Genomic DNA, 18,780 nt, shown 5'->3' on the forward strand with positions numbered 1-18,780 from the left:
AAATATAAATTTAATCTTAACAAGAGATTATCATAAACTACTGAAATATCAGTCTGATTGAAGTTAAAAAAATGTTTGGGAGCCGTAGTTGATGTTTATTACTATTACTTTTGAAAATAAGAACTAAGTGTTTTATAATTTTAGATGCTTTAGAAATTTGCATGGCAAAATGTAAGAATAAGTGGTTTGGTTTCTAGTAAAATGAGTAATTTGAAAACAATCATAGTAATTTGTCCTTCGAAACAAAAGTTTTGTATTTTTATGACTACAAACTTTCATAATAAGTTGTAAGTTAGATCGTCGAAACCTTGCAACACATTTTATCTTTGTTTAATGGACATCTTTGAGAAGTTATTGGACTTTTAATAACTGCTATAGTGATTTCATTTTGATATAATTCAATCCATTTTACCAATTGTTTCAGCCTTTTCAATACGCTTTACAATAAATCTAAATAAACCGTTTTTTGATTAAGCGTTCTGTAACAGGCTAAGCAGTCGCTAGTACTATTCAGTTTGAGCCCTAACACAAAAGGTATCTACAATACCTCCAACATTTATTGTTCACCAGTATTTTATACAGGCGGATTTAGTCTTTTCACCATTTGCAGCACTGTCACTTCAATAAAACCAACACGAACTAAATGAAAATATATAGACTTCAAATATTTCTCATATGGGTTAAAAGTTGAAAATACATGCAATAGTGAATCTCGTAAAAGAATTAAAGAGTTAACTAATATTATAGTTCGTTGAACTTACAAAAAATTCAGATGCTTGAAACACTAAAACCGCAAACACCCACATCAAGAGATAATTTCCAAAGACCAAATAACTTATGCATGAAAAGCATAATACGTTCAAAAAGACGTCCATTATGATTTTAAAACCCACCAAATAATTGATGAGCGAAATCGATAATATTATTCGACAACATTTGAATATCTACACTGATTATATAGGAACAAGCATGAAGTACTTTTTTGTTCGCTAACGTAAAAACCAATGATGATGCGATTGAATGGAGTAAAAGATAAGGTACAAAACTCATCCACAACGGGAGCAACGTCCACTGTAATTCAGCCGCATCTTGCATTAACACCAAATTTTGAGATAAACTGACATTTTTCAGTCGTAATAAATTTAGATTCACTGAATTTATCATTATAGTTTAAAGAAGGTATTTCACCTGAACTTTTTGAAGAGATAAAAAGTTTATAAATTGAATAGCTTGGGATGATTAAAGCTATGCCGATATACACAATTCGTTCCACGAGAAAAGACTCAACCTTTACAGTCATTTTACTTTGAAAATAATTTAGGACATGAAACCTGCAGAACAAAAAGAAAGTTCAAAGATATCATGAACGGTCTCAAAATGATGATCATAAACCCAAAATATTTGGATACAATTTTTAAAGTAGATATAACACCCCAGGATTTTACATGAAGACATAGAAATGAATAAATGCAAGTGAGGAATATTTGGCAACTGTTGTTCCAACTATTGGATGTAATAACCTGTATATTGTCAATAATATCTAACTAGGCAATTAGTTTCTACCCTTATTTTATCCAAATTTTAGTTTTGATGAGAAATAAATATAGCTGTTGGGTAGCTATCGAGTATAAACTATAGCCGTCAAACCATAAGTACGGTTGGATGAAATCTGACCACATATATTTCTGCTTTGAAAACACGCTACTAGAAGTTCACTGACACCCTGACCAAATCTTTTTAAATGCTTAAAATAGGAGGGAAGTTTCTATTACTTACGGATGACTTTTAAACAATAACTTAAGATTAACTTAACGTTTGTAAGATACATTCGCAAGCTGTTTATTTAAACTTGTTTGAGCGATCAGACAATACAGCTTGCCGCTCGTACTGTTAGTTTATCCTATAACCTGCTACACGAATTCATTTGTGAGCGACTGGTCTAACACCAAATGTTTAGTTAGTGTATTCACTGTTGTGAAATATATCAGCCGAAATGGGTGATTACAAGCTAAAATTGGATGTAAAAGCATTTATAGCTTAACATTCTGGCTGTATGGTCACTTTTTATGGTAGTGACTTTGTGGTTAAGACAAATTATTTTTAGCTACTAGGTAAAATTGCAAGGCTCTTCCGTACCTTGCACAGTTTGAATAGTCAAAGAGTATTATGATTTGTGGATAAAACCAAAGTACACCAAAGTGTACGTAAACATATGATTGAAGACTTGGTCGACATCCAATGCTATTTCGATTACTCTGACATTGATGAATTCAGGAAAACAAACTTTGAGAAAACCCGAACTGTTTTAGATGGAAGCTCTATGACTCTTTTCGTCAAATAAATAAGTAATATTTTGAAAGGTTTTTCAAAGGCATCAGGTACTGGAATTTCAGTTGCACGATGCATTTGGAACATCGTTTCACCGTCACATAATATCATTCGATCGAAATTTTTGTTTATAGATTCCTAGGAATCTTCTTCAGCTGAAGAAACAAAGTGAATGTTGTGGAGAAAGGAAAGGAAAAGTGTAAATAATGCTATAGGAATAAGAATAATGTGATAGAAGGACTATAGTATAGGTATCAGGATTGTTCACTTTTTAATTCTATATCACTTAGAGACTACTACGGCTTAAACTTCAACGTTTGCTTGGTGAAGCAACTGAGCTTAATTATGGAGAACATATGTTTGTATGCTAACAATTACCAAAGATCACGTACATAAAGAATTTGTAGCTATAAACTGTTATATGAACAAACTTAGTACCTTCACGAAAGTTTTCCCTAAATAATGAGAACGTTCTTGCAAGAACGTTCTCATTATTTAAAGCATCATGATGCTTTATTAAATGATAAAACATATCAAAGCATTTCGAGAGCTGTTTGTCAACAAATTCAAAAACTAACAAAAACAACAAATTAACTGTCATGATGTTTTGATTCGAAACCACCTGAGAATATACAAACTGGGATCTATACCTGAGAAAACGCAACAATATATACCGACATCAAATTAACCACAATACGACTAGCAATACTTTGTCCAACATGCAATTCCTATATAACGATCTGATATAAGAAATCGGATTGATTGATTGGCATCTTGAGATGAAGTAAATAAATAATTCATTTGAATTTAACAGTAAAAGTATGATAAATAGGAAGTTTATTTTCTCTCCAACATGTTTGTTATGATATGGTATAAACCACTTGATTTCGTGTTGTTCCGCTTTCTGTATTAAGTCTAAGCGTTCACTTTTTCATTCACTTCCAACTGGATTTTATATGCATTCGGCTGTAGTAGTGCCGTAGATTGATATCACGATTTTTGCGCACTTTCATAATTATCTATCATTAGATTATCACTGTCGGCCGGTGCAGTTGATAGGAATTGGTCTTAATGTATTGTAGATTGCTCGTTATTCGGTGTGCTGTAAAGGTTCGTCGTGTCTTAGTAGTTGTCCTGGAATAGTTGTAAGGATCAAGTCTGTTATTCGGTCGCATTTAGAAAGAGTTGACTTTCTATCTGGCGAAACAAGGAACTATGATCAAATTAATTTTACACAAAAAATACTTATTAATCGGTGACCTCCTTTAGTAATCACTATTGTCAGTCGTTCTTAGTACTTGGACTTGTGAGCGTCCAAATTTTTTTGTAGTTCAGTCACCCTTGTCTGTCTGGATTTTCGTCCCTAGTTCCACTGTTTGAATAGCTGAAGGCTGAACTCTCAGAATGTAAAAATCTCAGATTATGTGTGTTTATATGATTCTGCCTTCTGTGACATTAGAAAGTTTGCAAAGAGTCTCAGTGAAAACAGGTTCCATGTTACTTGTTTTTATATGTTTACTGGTTCGGTGGAATAGGGTAAGATAACTCTATATGTGCACCGAGCACATTAAACGGTCGTCACCCTATTACAGTGGTGAAATACTTGAGCAGGAAAGTGCCTTTTCAAATCCATAATACACATAAGATACAGTTAGGTTACTCACACAATATTCCCAAACTGCAAATCAATTGATTTAAGCTCACTTAGCTGATATTAAGTCTAAATTATATAAGTTGAGTGGTTCGTACAAACTAGCAGACTGAAGATGACGCTCGAAAATGCGCTAAAGTTGTAAAGGGCAATGTCTCAATCACATTAGTTTATCCTTTCCATCAGATCTCAACCCGGAAGATGGAATCACCATATTTCAACACAGGTATCGGCATGATTTGATTCAATATAGGTAAACACAGAAATAATTATTCATGGCTAACATGGCGACACCATACCACAAACACAAAAATGTGTTCATGGCATCTACGTCAGTCTTTGATGATTTATTTATGATGCAATGACTGGAGTTACGAATGAAACTCAGCTCATGATTAGCAAACTTGTGATGTTGAGCTGATAAACATCCTCAAAATTTATTTGACGCGAAGAGGTAAATGGTTCAAATGGTTTGAAAGGTTGAGGACGGAAAAGAAGAAGCTTTCGATTAACGAGCTTCGTGTCTAGTAGCAGTGGATCACCAATACCTCCAGGCAAAAACGTAGGTATATGAACGATAAAAAAGAAAAAAATGAATTAGGTAAATCATAATAATATGTTATCCTTAGTCCTTAAGAACAAGTCAAGTTTCCCTTTAAAGGACTCCTGGGAAGTTGCTTGGACTAGCTCAGTAGGCAGCGAATTCCAGCATCTGAAAACTCTTACGGAGTAGATGCTGTGTCTGCAATCTGTTCTGCTATGTTGGGTCTCCAGTTTCTGGGTGTTACCTCTTAGGTTAGTGTTGTGACTAAGCTTAAGAAGATGTTTAAGGGGATGACTAAAAATGTTAAGGATACTGTAAGTCATAAGAAAGTCACCTCTAAGACGCCTGTACTCTAACGGGTAAAGGTTAAGTGATTGGAGGCGCTCTTCGTAGAGTTTGAATTTGAGTCCCCGAACTGATTTCGTGGCTCGACGTTGGATACGTTCCAGAGTGTCCTTATCCTTTTGGAGGAAGGGAGGAAATACTATGTTTCCGTACTCTAAATGGGGACGGATAAAACTGTTGAAGATTATGTTGAAGGTTCTACCGTCAAACTGGTCAAAAATGCATTTCAATGTTACCAGTGCAAGGTTTGCTTGAACGGCGTTTTTGCCACAGTTCGCATACGACTTCAGGTCGTAGGGTACCAACACTCCTAAATCTTTTTCGACTTGGGAAACTTCTAGAAAGGAGTTACCCAAGTTGTAACTATAGTCTGCAACATGTCGCAGATGGACTACTTTTCACTTTGAAGTGTTGAAGGTAAGTCCGTTGTCGTCTGCCCGACTTTGAAGTCGGGTCAGATCCTCCTGAAGTACTAGTATATTCTTATAGTTACGTACCTCTCTCCAAAGTTTCACATCATCAGCAAAAAGCGATAAGTCAGATGAAACTTGTTGAGGAAGATCGTTAATACATTGAGGCAAATTTTATAACACGAACGCAGCAAAAAACGCTCTTTGCTATGTAATATTTATAAATAGCACAGAAAATAGTTCCCTTGATAGTTTTTGTTTATCTTTACAACCTTGAACTAGGTTTCAACTATTCGCCATCGGACAGTTCAGCGCGCTATTGGGAATTACGAAATTAAGCAATGTTGGCCGACGGTGTCACTCCAGGTAAGGTTTCACTTACCTGCTATTATTTTACTTTACACTATGTCTTAATAAGTCTTATATATATCGTCTCTATCTTGATATCTTGCTACTTGAGTGATGTTACTTTTGTGGTTATTTATAATCAAGTATACCTGATGGTCCAAACTCCAAAGTATACATTACTATTTTTACGTCTCAAATTGTTTGGGGTACTTTTTAAAGATTCCTGTGTGACAAAAAAATGAAGTATTTGCACACTCTACCTACTCAACAGTTTCGTTTTTTCTTTGGAGTGACATAGTTTCTTCGTGTTCAGTCTGTGTAACGACAATAAATCTGTATTTACGTCACCAAATTTGAGAACCTAACTTAGTACTGTTGCACCTGAACATAATCCGTTGGGTCACGACCCTTGCTGACTCACTGTCAAGGATTCTGTTCAATCAAAGTGAAATCAATTTTTTGTACATGCCTAGAAATTTTATCTGTCCTTAAATTCTGTTATTCATCGCTCATATTAGTGTTTCATAAGCGGAAAGTATTATGTTTATCACCAAGTGATCTCACACGTGATCTTGTTTGCCATTATCGCAATCCTATTTGTCTCAAGTAGATAACAGTTATTCTGGATGACGATATTTCTCAATTCTATTTCCTAATTATCGCACACTACACATGAGTCCCATTAATTAAAACTGCGCTATGTGAATAGCTCAGACTGCGGTGCATACGAATATCATTTATAATATTTTATAGTTATCCCTGATTCTAACCTTCATCCTATAATCTTCCCCTCTTTTAAGTTTCACTCATCATTACTACTTTTCATGATTATTGATGCTAATTTTTAATGATCTTATTAAACTTGTATAGCTTTGTCAACACCCAATAGTTTCATGTATCTAACAGCAAACTTGTTTCGACAACCATCTTCTAGACTCCACGGATATTTGATGCTCACCCAATGTATTTCAAGCTGTTTTCTTTTGAGTTAGTGATCGGGTTTGTCTCTAGACTGTCGAATATTTTCGTAGTTGTGATTGTATTTTGTTTATCAAGAAGGCATAGTTGGTTAGGTGTAGGGTGGCTTTGAAAGTATAATTAATTAACTGAGGATAGGTTGATTAGCTTAACTCAGTTACGTTAAGGGAGGGATATTTATGCTACTGTGATAAATGAAATTTGGCGAACCTATGTTAAAGGTAGTCACCCTACGACAGTGTTTAGTCGCTCAACTTAGAGAAGGTAAGATAAACTTTCATCTTCTCACTAGTATACTCCGCACCACTATGCCCGGGTAAGACTTCAACCTCATAAAACTGAATAGTTGCTAGATAAATGTGCATTCTACTGTAAGCAAAGAGACAATAAATATATTGTTGCAGTGTATTCACTCCTCACTACACATCTGTATATCTTGCGCATGCGGAAGGTGGTGTTGTTTAAAAAATGTGGGTCTTTCAATCTTCAGAAATCAGATGCTTGATAACGCAAAAACTAGTTCAGTAAAATGTTATGCTGTCCAGATACTTCACTTCCAGTGAACATAAAGATAGTCTTGTAAAATTGTCCCTAGGTCAGATTTCGAAATTCAAAGTAGGAAGTGGCAAGAAGTGCATCACAAGTTGTCTGAGGAACTGTACTTTTTACCTATTTTAAAAACTAGTAACGCCAAGTGTGTCCTCAGATAGGATACAGCGTGTTTTCCATACACCTGGAAAATTGTGTGGCATAATCTTTAAGGATTTGGAGTAAGGTACCGTCACCAAACTTTAAGTGGATATTAACACCATTAAGCAGACCATTGTACAAAAAACGTGTACAGATATAATAGATAGGTAAGTGTCACTTCGGTTTTGTGACGAAATATGACCTTAACCAATTTTTAGTCGTCAGTATTCAAAGGTCATCATGATCTGGCTGTTCATTTGTTCCTTTAGGAGATCTGAGTTTCTTTTTTTGTAGTGACGTGTTTCTCCATTCATTGCTACTGTTACTCCCTTAAAATATTGTTTCACATAAATAACCGTCTTACTGTCTCATTTGTATTTCCAGGTAAAATGGCTTGTTCAGACGGTTGCCCCATGGCGGAGAAAGGTAAGACAGTAATTGTTGACAGATGGAGTTTTCATAAGGCTAAAACTAGTTAGGCAGTACTTATACATTCGATTACTTCCTGTTAAGTGTTTTCTCCCAAGTGATTTTTATTTCGTGACGTAAGTAGGAATCACGTACGTAGGTAGCTCGATTTTCATCATCGCGAAACTTATATTTCTAGTAACTAAGTAGATCATTGCTCATTCCACTGTAAATTCCCGGTAGATGCATCCCTTTTGAACAGATTTTCATTATTCCCTGAATAAATTAAATCCAAGTCAGGAAGGTCTGTCTGCTCCACTTATTGGCATTAAGGCGACTACCAATAAATAGCCTACAGCTGTTTATACGAACAAATGATGCTTTTCCGTAGTCTATTAATTACCTTCAAAGAATGTATAACAAATTTATTTTTATATTTCATCGATTTCCGATCAATTACGCAACTGAAGTTCAGCCACCAAATATGTAAAACACTGACCTTTAGTTTATAACTTCGAGGGGATCTGATATTAGTGGTCTTGAGTGGTATCAAAGAAATTATTTCAACTCCCTTGCTATTCATCGTGTTAACTTCAACTCCTTGTGCAACAATGTGTTAGAAAAACTTTAACTAACATTTGGTATATTCCACCTTCGTATACTTCCATCAATATATTTAGGCCGATAATGAAAGATGTAAGTTGTGAAATGTGTAAAACGCATCCTGTGCTGTAGTCTTATATTTCTCGTCGTGTTCGAAATCACAGTCAAACCTTTACTCAATGAAAAGATATTTTGTTCACTTTACCACCAAACATAGTACACAGTTTTCAATCTAGTAAACTGTAAATTTCTCCAAGCTCTAAATTTTGGTGATGTAAAAGTATTGTTCTTAGCTGAACTTGATTTTCGCCATTCACTAATGACTAAAATTAATTAATACCATTCATATTTTCTTTTTATTCTCTTTTTAACAGTACGCTCCATAGTGTACTGGAGGCAACCAATTGTAACAGGAGTCATATTAACTCTCTTGCTGATTGTCGAATTTAGTTTTATGTGTCTTTCTGCGATCTCCTTCATTGCTTATATTGGTTTAGCCCTTCTTGTTTCCGTCAACTTATTGCGTATGTATTATCACTTTGTGGCTAAAACAGAAAATAATTTTGTCAGGTTAGTTTTAGTGTTTTAAAGGTACATATAGTAAGTTAGTATTTACGTATAACAATTCATCCAACAACGAGGTTGTTTGCAAAATATGTAAATAAGTTTTTACTCTTGTTATTAATATTTGAAACATATTTTCATGCCCAAAAATGAAGTTTGTAGGGCTAAACTGATCGGGTTTGTGTTGGGGATGTTAGATCCCCAGAACTCATTCGGTAAATACCTTGTTTTTGTACTTTAATTTCGAAGTTTTCAATTTCTTTGTTTTCGCGCTAAAAGCGTTCTTTTCACCCTCATGTCGTATTTTCCACTTGGGAAAATCTTAAACGCTATTGGTCCGTCGTGTCTTTCAGTATGCTATTTTGTAACGCTTCCCAAGGACAGTTTTATGTCTTATATATACCTTTAATTTGTGCCTGTTGGGATCGCTTGTGATTCTGGCTGCTTGTGGAATATATTTATTCCCCGTTCGAACTTCGACTTCTCTCTCTCTCTAGTTAGCGGGACTGAGACGCATCAGAATAGCTAGTTTATCGGTTTTGGTCACAAGTCCTTGTTCCGTTGGCGGACTAGGTGAGCTCGTAATCGCTTTAAACATAGCAGTTTGTTTAGCTAAAAATCAATGCTTTAGATCAAAACATTGAAATATCCACTGTTTCTCTACCATAAATTTCCATAGCAATCTTTAAGGTATAGTCTGGAAAAACTTCATTCACTTGGTTACTGTACAGACATTAAGCATGATCCTAGTTTAATAACATGCATTGGCTGCCGATGTCTAATCGTAGATTCATATGTAGCATCACTCATGGCTATCAAAATCTTAGAAATTAAATCAATAAATGGAAGTTGCAAGTCGACTCATGAAGCAATCATTCACTGACTGAAATAGTAGAAACACGTATGACATATATTCAATCAATACACAGATTAACGTTAAGTTCTGGGTACTATAGATCAGCAGTGACTATATACAGATGTCGTGTCCATCTCTACGTGTACTGACCAATAGATTAAACCTTGTGAGATACAAGCTTCCTGATTTGGATTTTAGAGATAAACATGATTAACTGTTAGAGATATTAAAATATATTTCAGGGAATCATATACACTTACTACTCATTTTTCTCTAACTCCTGAATATATTCTAAACCTTCAAGCTCTCGATAGTTTCGGTTTGATTTTCACGTCAACAAATAATAATACTTCCCTTACAAATCTAAGGACTATTGACGACTCGTATGAATCACTTATTTAACATGGTAAAAATCACAATACAATACTATATATATATATATATATATATATATATATATATTCCTTGATAGTTATTTGTAAATTTTACATACTTATATCCTTTCACTTCGCATATCATAATTTCAATCTTAACCAACTTAAGTAGCTGTTTTATTTCATTTAAATGTAGAGAATATCTAGAACGAGAAATCACTGTGCCACAAGATAAAGCAGAGAAAGTTTCTCGACGTCTCACTGAGGTTTTAAACAAAGGGTTAATACGCACTAGAGAAATATTCTTACTCACTGACCCCGCCGCATCCGTAAAAGTATGTTTATTTAATATTGATTTACTTTAAAACCAGTATATAATTTATGAATATTGTCACTTTTTCACTGTTGGATTTCAGCGTTACTTATTAAGATATCTTCCTAACCCGACTAAACAAAATTTGTTTCACACGTGCCTAAACCAGTTTGTAATGCTGAGATAACCATTTTGTTTTCGAATTAGCTTTCATTACTTTTGAACCGAAATGTATCATGACATTGTCTAAAATAACATCCATAATTTTCAGTCTATTTCATTGATCTTTTCATTAGATTACTTAACGATTATTTTATTATTATTATTCAACTAAAGCCACATTTAATACTCTGCATAAATCTATGTATCTGACCTTCTTGTCTTCGTAGATTATCATACTTTCCACTAGAGAATAATCTATTCAGCCTACAGAACCTCTTGTATATTGATGCTTTCTTAAATTACGTATTTCAAAGTTCGGTGCACTATACGTGATTTAGCGTAATAACCAGTTATCTATTAAATCTAAATACAAGCACTAAGTCACCTGTGACTTAATGGAATAAGTATAATTTTCAAATATTATGTCCGTTTATATCCCCATACTATGCCTACTTTGATCCGGATAACCACTTGACGTGTAAATAAAATATTAGTGGGTGTGTGGATCAACTTCTGATCAGTCCAGAAATATTGGAATCAGAACTTGTCAGGACTAGTAATCACAATTATTTCGACATTTTATCCTCATGTCATACCAAATTTGTCCTGACAAACTGACAATGCATATTTTTCGTATACTTTCAGTTCGCTGTACTGTTATATCTACTGACATACATTGGTGCCCAGTTCAACTTCTTAACTTTATGCATACTATGTAAGTTCTTTTTTAATGATAATCCAGTTTTATGCATACCGAAAAGTTGTCCACTTTTTGTTGTTATAAGTTTCAAACATCAGAATAACACTGATTGATATCGGTTTCACATACATTCATATCCCAGGGGATATTCCCATATTGTTTCAATATAAGCTCAATGTTGTGGTACGTCCCAGTAATGGCAGGGATTTGCTGAAAACACAAACCACTTTTTATGTAAACATATCCCTTCTAATATGGACACAACATGATTGCTCTTCATTTTTCACAGTCCGCAAATTTATAATAATAATGATAATAATAATAATAGTAATAATAATAATGTTAAACACATACTGTACAAAATGTCCTTTGGTTCACAATAGCTCTGGGTACATACTTTTATCTACACTTAGTCATATGTTCTTTTTTCCTATTTTGGTATTCTAACTAGCTATACTTTTATAACGTAGTACCAGATTACTGTCACTCATTATTCTTCTAATTGCGGTTCTTTTTGTTTTCATCGCAGTTACTTTTGGTGTCTTTTGTGTGCCGAAGTTTTATGAGCGCTACCAAGTAAGTTTTTTCCCAGATATTACATATACCCCGTAATAAAATTATTAATATGTTTATTATTGCCTATTTACTTTAAAAATAAGTTGCCTGGTAACCGATGTATATCGAACAATGTGATGTTAAACTTTATCTTGTTTTGATTTCGGGTTGTCATTTGGTCGTTTTTATTTCTCAACAACTGTGACCTCTCTTGGCTGAGCTCATTTACCAGGTACGGATTCGTGTATTTGGCTTTGAGCCTCACTTTGTGTGGAAGCTAGTGATACTGCTTCATTGGTCAGACTGAAATAGGTGGAGCAACCTTCGGACTTGTGACTTGTCAACCGAAGGTCAAATGTCGTAGCCACTGAGTCCCTCACTTCAGTTCACACTATTTTAACTTTTTACCCATATTACGTTAATCGTCTTTACTATTGGTAGTTGTAATTAATTCATCATATTTACGTTTCTCTTCAATGACATGATCTCTTGATCATAGTGTATTCTTAGAACCCATGATTATAAATATACCTAACTCAAAGGTTTTTCATACTGACAGGATATTCACAGGAATATCCCAAAAATTATCTCGAACATATGTTTTCAGACTTTCCACGTATTTCACATGTTATTTCCTATTGGTCATTATTTACAGTTGTCCTAACTATGACTTTCACGTGTCGTTTTCCTATTGGTCAATTTTGAGTTGTCCTATTTATAACCTTTACGTGTCCTTTCTTTCCATTGGTTACTGTTCATAGACATCTTAACTGTATAAATATGCCTTGTCTGTGAATCATTTTTATTCTGCTTCGGACCCCATGAGCAATTCTCATTTAACGGCTGTGTTCTGAGTTATTGGAGTTGGGGAACAGTATTGGGGTCGTACTAGGATATCTGAATTTGGTCAGCCGGTAGAATTTCGTGTAGTCCTATCGCAATACGCAATATTTAGCAGCGCAATAATTCGCGACGTAACACATACACTAATAAAATATGGAGATTATAGATGTAAATATGACTTTTGTAGACTTCTTTATTATCTAAATTATACTGAAAGTTTATAACGCACTAATCTGTTAAACTTTTGGGTATCTAGAGATCTTCAGAATCCTTTGTCTCAAATTTATCGCGGTCATTATTCAGAGATCTTCTTACTCCATTCTTTTTAATCACGGATTTATTATGATTATGAACTAGTAGTCATAAATGTAGGGAATGTCAATCCATCATATGATTCTGTCATTTTAATGGAAAGCATTGCTATAATTGTAGATTTGGGTGAGCTTTTATGATAATACATTGTTAATTAGTTATACTCATTTTCATTTGACAGATTTTCTATGTACAATATCTCTGGTATGAAACAGATTTAGTCTTTAAGCTGAAGTATTATTTTCTCAAAATAATATAAACAAGTTGAACTTTGAATTCATTCTGCAAAAATATTGTCAGTCTTCCTGTATATTGGTATAATGGTAATTTTCATAACTTAGTTGCAGGTTCAAGCATTCTCTTCACCTAGTTCAAATTTAGACAACTAGGTACTATCATTAGCAGCATCTTCCACGGTGTGGGCAACCGGGAAGTGATAACTGCCCTCATACTTCTAACAGCACTCAAGACCACTGTATTCATAATCAATCTTCTTCTTCAATCACTACTATTCCTTCTACCTTGACTTTCAACACTAAACTTCCTCTCTCGGTTTCCTCCTCAAGTGTCACCATGGCCAACGATTATAGTGCGCGAAACGCTGTCCCAGGTCTACTAAAACCTCGCTCCAAACTACACATTAGAACCTTCAACGTACGTACCCTATGCCAAATCGGTCAACAGGCCTCCTTAGCTAAAACCCTAGAATCTCGTGCCATTGATGTATGCTGTGTCTCCGAAACACACATACAGGATCCCAGTGTGGTCATTCACTTGACCTCACCTCGCCAAAATGGACAGCCAACGAAATACACCCTCCGTGTATCTGGCGACCCGTTGGCTAGTTCTCGCGGACTTGCAGGTGTAGGCATAGCATTAAGTACAAAAGCATAACAGGCACTACTAGAATGGATCCCCGTTAACAGTCGCCTGTGTGCTGTCCGGCTAAATGGCTCCATAAGAATTCGGAAGGATAGGGACACACGTCGTTTCTGCCTACGCTCCCACTGACTGCAGACATGATGAAGTGAAAGATGACTTTTACAGAAAGCTCTCTGAGCTTCTTCAGAAAGCTAAGCGCTCAGACATAGTAGTCGTAGCGGGTGACTTTAATGCCCAGGTAGGCAGCTTAAATCAAACAGAAAGACATTTAGGTGGGTGTTTTAGTATTCCGGCTCAACGAACCGATAATGGTGATCGTCTGTTGCAACTATGCTCAGACAATCGTTTATTTTTAGCAAGCACTAATTTTAAGCATAAGGAGAGACATCGTCTAACATGGCGACCACCTGCACCAAACCAACGATGGACTCAAATAGACCATATTGTCATCAGTCATCGTTGGAGAGGCTCAATAGAAAATTGTCGCTCGTATTGGAATACTTGTCTAGACTCTGATCACGCTTTAATACGAGCGCGCATTTGTCTGCGCCTCAATGGACGCAGGAAAAGTACACTAAGAAGACCCATTAGGATTGAACTGGAGGACGAGAAAGCCAAATGCGAATTCCAGAAACAATTGAGTTCACATCTAGGCAGTTCTGTAAACGAGACTGACCCAGATGCTGCTTGGAAAGACATACGAACAGCTGTGGAAACAGCAGTAACATCTATTAGTCATTTAAACCATAGGGCTCCAAAAAACCAGTGGATTTCCTCTAAGTCTATTTCACTGATGGATTCGCGTAAACTCATCCCATCAGGCTCTGAACATGACGAAGAGCGTAAACAAATTAGATCTAGGTTAACTACAAGTCTAAGGAACGATCGTGAGCAGTGGTGGGCAACGAAAGCAAAAGAGATGGAAAAGGCAGCGGCTTTAGGCAACACCAGGCAACTATTCAGACTAATAAAGGAAACCGGAATTAAGAAGTCAAGTGTAAGTGAGACAATCTCGGAAAAAGACGGAACCCTTATCTGCTCTCAACCCAAACGTTTAGAACGATAGGCGGAACACTTTAAGGAGCAGTTTAGCTGGCCTTCAGCTACTGCACAACTACCCACTATTCCCAGAAAACCTGAATGGAACATTGGAGTAAGCCCCCCGACCCTACTTGAAGTTCAAAAGGCTATAGGTAATCTGAAACGAGGAAAAGCAGCTGGTCCTGATGGATTGGCTCCAGAGGTCTTTAAATATGGTGATCCAATTTTAGCGATTAGGTTGACTAATATTCTGGCTAAAATCTGGGAGACGGATGTAATCCCATCCGACTGGTCTCAATCACTGATTGTCCCAATATATAAGAAGCGGTCAGAATCATCCTGTGATAACCATAGAGGGATTAGTCTGACTAACATAGCATCTAAAATACTAGCCTCAATAATTATCGGGCGCCTAACTAAGACTCGTGAACTGCAAACACGAGAAAATCAGGCTGGCTTCAAACCTGGTCGTGGCTGTATCGACCACATATTCACCATTCGTCAAGTTTTAGAGCACATACATGCTTATCGGCGTCCGACAATGATAGTTTTTCTTGACTTGAAAGCAGCATTTGACTCTGTAGACCGAGAGGTTCTTTGGCAGTGTCTGTCATTGAAAGGTTTACCTGAGAAGTACATAAACCTTGTGAAGGCTCTTTACTCGAACACTACCAGTCGAATGAGAGCTTATGGCGAACTGTCATATGATTTTACAACCTCAAGTGGTGTCCGTCAAGGCTGTCCACTATCCCAATTTTTGTTTAACTTCATTATAGACCTGTTGCTGGAAATAACACTCGTCGACTGAATTTTCAGGAATTGATCTACCAGGGGGGACCACTAAGCGACTTAGAATACGCAGATGACATAGTCCTGTTTGGTGAAGACGCTGACAAAATGCATAGTCTTCTGTTAGAACTGAGTAATAATGACAGGATGTTTGGGATGCGTTTCTCCCCATCCAAATGTAAATTGTTACTCCAGGACTGGCCTGCGTCAACACCCGAACTAAGGATAGGGAGTGAAGTAGTCGAACGCGTCGACAACTTCACTTATCTTGGAAGTCTAATCAGTCCTAATGGGTTGGTGTCTGACGAAATCTCAGCACGGATTCAGAAAGCTCGTTTGGCATTTGCCAAGTTACGTCACCTATGGCGAAGACGAGATATCCGTTTATCAATTAAGGGACGAGTATACTGCGCAGCAGTTCGCTCTGTTCTACTTTACGGCTGTGAAACATGGCCATTAAGAATAGAGAATACTCGTAGGTTACTGGTATTTGACCACAGATGTCTTAGAAATATTGCTCGCATCTGCTGGGATCACCGGGTAAGTAATAGTGAGGTTAGATGCAGGGTATTAGGGAATGATGGTAAATCAGTTGATGAGGTGATGAATCTTCATCGACTGAGATGGTTGGGCCACGTGTTACGTATGCCTGAACACCGATTACCACGACGCTCTATGATGACTAGTATTGGGGATGGTTGGAAGAGAGTTAGGGGCGGCCAAACCAAAACATGGCATCAGTGTTTGAAGTCACTAACTTCTAGCCTGAGCCATGTTGGCAGATGCAGACTACCTGGTTGGGGTCCGCGTGACTATCGTAACCAATGGTTGGAGACTCTAGGTGACATGGCTCAGAATCGATTAAAATGGCGTAGGTGTATACACTCTTTATCTTCCCTTAAACCTTGAGAATAAAATTGCTTCATAACTTTCTTCCTTCCTATACTATATCCTTATATACAACCTATAATTTATATACTACCACCACCACTAAATTAACTATTATGAATCCGGTGTTGATCTTGTTGTGCTAACGAGGTATGGCAACTTGGACCGATGCATATATGTGCCTGGTCCTACGTTGTAGCTGACTGACTGACATTAGCAGCATGTACACATAAAAGCACGTAGTTCAAAGTTGAGTACGTGAACCTAGACTTAACACATAAGTTATGTTAACACTTTTGTAATACTGATTGAAACATAGTTTACCAGATGCGTTAATTCTCCATCCTCTAGATTTTATATTCCAGTACTTCGTTCTACCACATCTTTTCATTCCTCGAACCATATCCTCGGTGTTTATTCCTTTCTATTATAATTACTTCTACATTATTTCCATTTCTTTTTCATCCATCTTGTTAGTTTCATTTTGTGTTTCCTTTCTTACTTTGTCTTCTCCCACATTCCAAGCTTCTGCTTTCTTCTTAAGTTTTGTTTGTGTGTTTATTTCACTGGTTTATATTTTTCTGGAATCGCATCTTCGATTCTTAGTGTTTTCTATTACCACTGATGCTGTTACTACACCTACTATGGGATTTGACCTGACAATTCCATCTGTCCGTGCTAATGGGGTATAACAAATTGAACCGATGTACGTATGCACCAAGTTTCTACGTTGAGACTGGCTGACTTTCTTTCTGATGTGGTATGGGAATATGTCCCGGGCTATATATTGATTATTACTGAATCACGTGATAAAAACTCTCTTTTTATTTGTGAATTCCAGCCGGAAATCGATAAAATGATTGAGCTGGCGAAATCAAAAATACATATGGTATCATCACAGTAAGTCACTCTTTCACTGATGATATTTTGACAATTGGATCTTTAAATTATTGTTTCTGTCAGTTCCTATTTTGTTGGAATTGTTATGCAGTCGAATTTTTCGCCAAATTTAGTGATTTTAATTATCGGTTCATTACACAATTAGTGTCCAATGTATTACAATTATATCGGTTCACTATTGGTCTGAAGAAAATCGATCCACGCTTGTGAATAGCTAGCTTGGCTATCGATTAAGTAAATTAAATTATATAACAGTAAAGTTGATCAGTTTGAAGCGATCATATGAGAACTATAGTTAGTATGGTGCTGAGTGATTTTCCATCTGAATGTGGACACTGTGTACTATTTCTTTTTCCATTGGTATTCTGAAGGTAGATTTGCAAAGATTTAAAGCATGAGTTCTTTTCTCACTATTCCTGCTTCTCCTGATTGATACCTAGAAAATTAAATTAATTGCGCCATCACAACATACGGTATCATTCTAAGACATTCTTGATGTATTATTTAATTGTAATTGTTTACACCAGACATTTCTTTTATATACCTGACAGAACGAAATCCATTTTAAAAACGAGCTGCAGTCTGATGATAGGTTAGTATCCAACGATTCGCATTTCTTTCGTCAATTCACCATACTGTATGACGATCACTCGTTGTAATCGATGGTATTTGTTTCATACCCGACATGGTTGAACCTCACACCGGTCACGGCTTCTCATTAAAACTTTTGGGGATTTCTTGTTTACGTCAAACAACAGTAAGCATACGGACTATTATTGGTAGTAACTGTGCCACGTCAGACATGTGCTAATACCTATCGTACAGGAATTGTTTGTAAGTAAGCATATCTTTATATTCATAGTGAATCCTTGACTAATTAGCTTGTTTTTTTGCAGGTTTAAAACGCATCTCGAAAAGGTACCAATTATTGGCAGTGGTCTAAAAGAAAAAACACAATAAATTTCTTATTTTCCAATTACAATGATCATACCGAGTCGTTCCAAGTTCTACGAACAACGATAAAAAATGTTCCAAAGCTAAACTATAATAATGCAATTCTTTTTCTTATATAAATATGATAAATGAAACTGTAAAGCATGTAATAAGTATAGTAGTTTTGTGCTCTTTCTCTCTCTCTCTCTCCACTCTACATTGCGTAAATTTTTCTACCAATTTTCATACTTCATACTTTTATGTTTAAATAAAACTAACTCCTTTCAAAGCTCGTTATTCATCCCATGAAGAATAAGATTTGTGCTGTCATGAATGTTTGTCGAGATACATTTTCTATTTGGT

At 36.0% G+C, this 18,780-nt stretch overlaps 2 protein-coding genes across 2 annotated transcripts; one reads left to right on the forward strand and one right to left on the reverse strand.

Annotated features, from left to right (window-relative positions):
• Positions 1-398: 398 nt before the first annotated feature.
• Positions 399-1,095, reverse strand: Smp_133220 (hypothetical protein; the record flags this gene model as incomplete). Its single annotated transcript, XM_018793427.1, has 2 exons — positions 399-437; positions 979-1,095. The coding sequence occupies 2 exons, from the start codon at positions 1,093-1,095 to the stop codon at positions 399-401; spliced, it is 156 nt and encodes a 51-aa protein (XP_018647941.1).
• A 4,524-nt stretch (positions 1,096-5,619) lies between these two features.
• Smp_020370 (putative reticulon/nogo) lies at positions 5,620-18,444 on the forward strand (the record flags this gene model as incomplete). Its single annotated transcript, XM_018793428.1, has 8 exons — positions 5,620-5,644; positions 7,679-7,720; positions 8,680-8,875; positions 10,296-10,434; positions 11,220-11,289; positions 11,804-11,850; positions 17,426-17,484; positions 18,381-18,444. The coding sequence occupies 8 exons, from the start codon at positions 5,620-5,622 to the stop codon at positions 18,442-18,444; spliced, it is 642 nt and encodes a 213-aa protein (XP_018647942.1).
• Positions 18,445-18,780: the final 336 nt, after the last annotated feature.

This window comes from Schistosoma mansoni, chromosome 1 (genome assembly GCF_000237925.1).
Source record: "Schistosoma mansoni strain Puerto Rico chromosome 1, complete genome".
In the NCBI taxonomy this organism is placed as follows: Eukaryota; Metazoa; Platyhelminthes; class Trematoda; order Strigeidida; family Schistosomatidae; genus Schistosoma; species Schistosoma mansoni.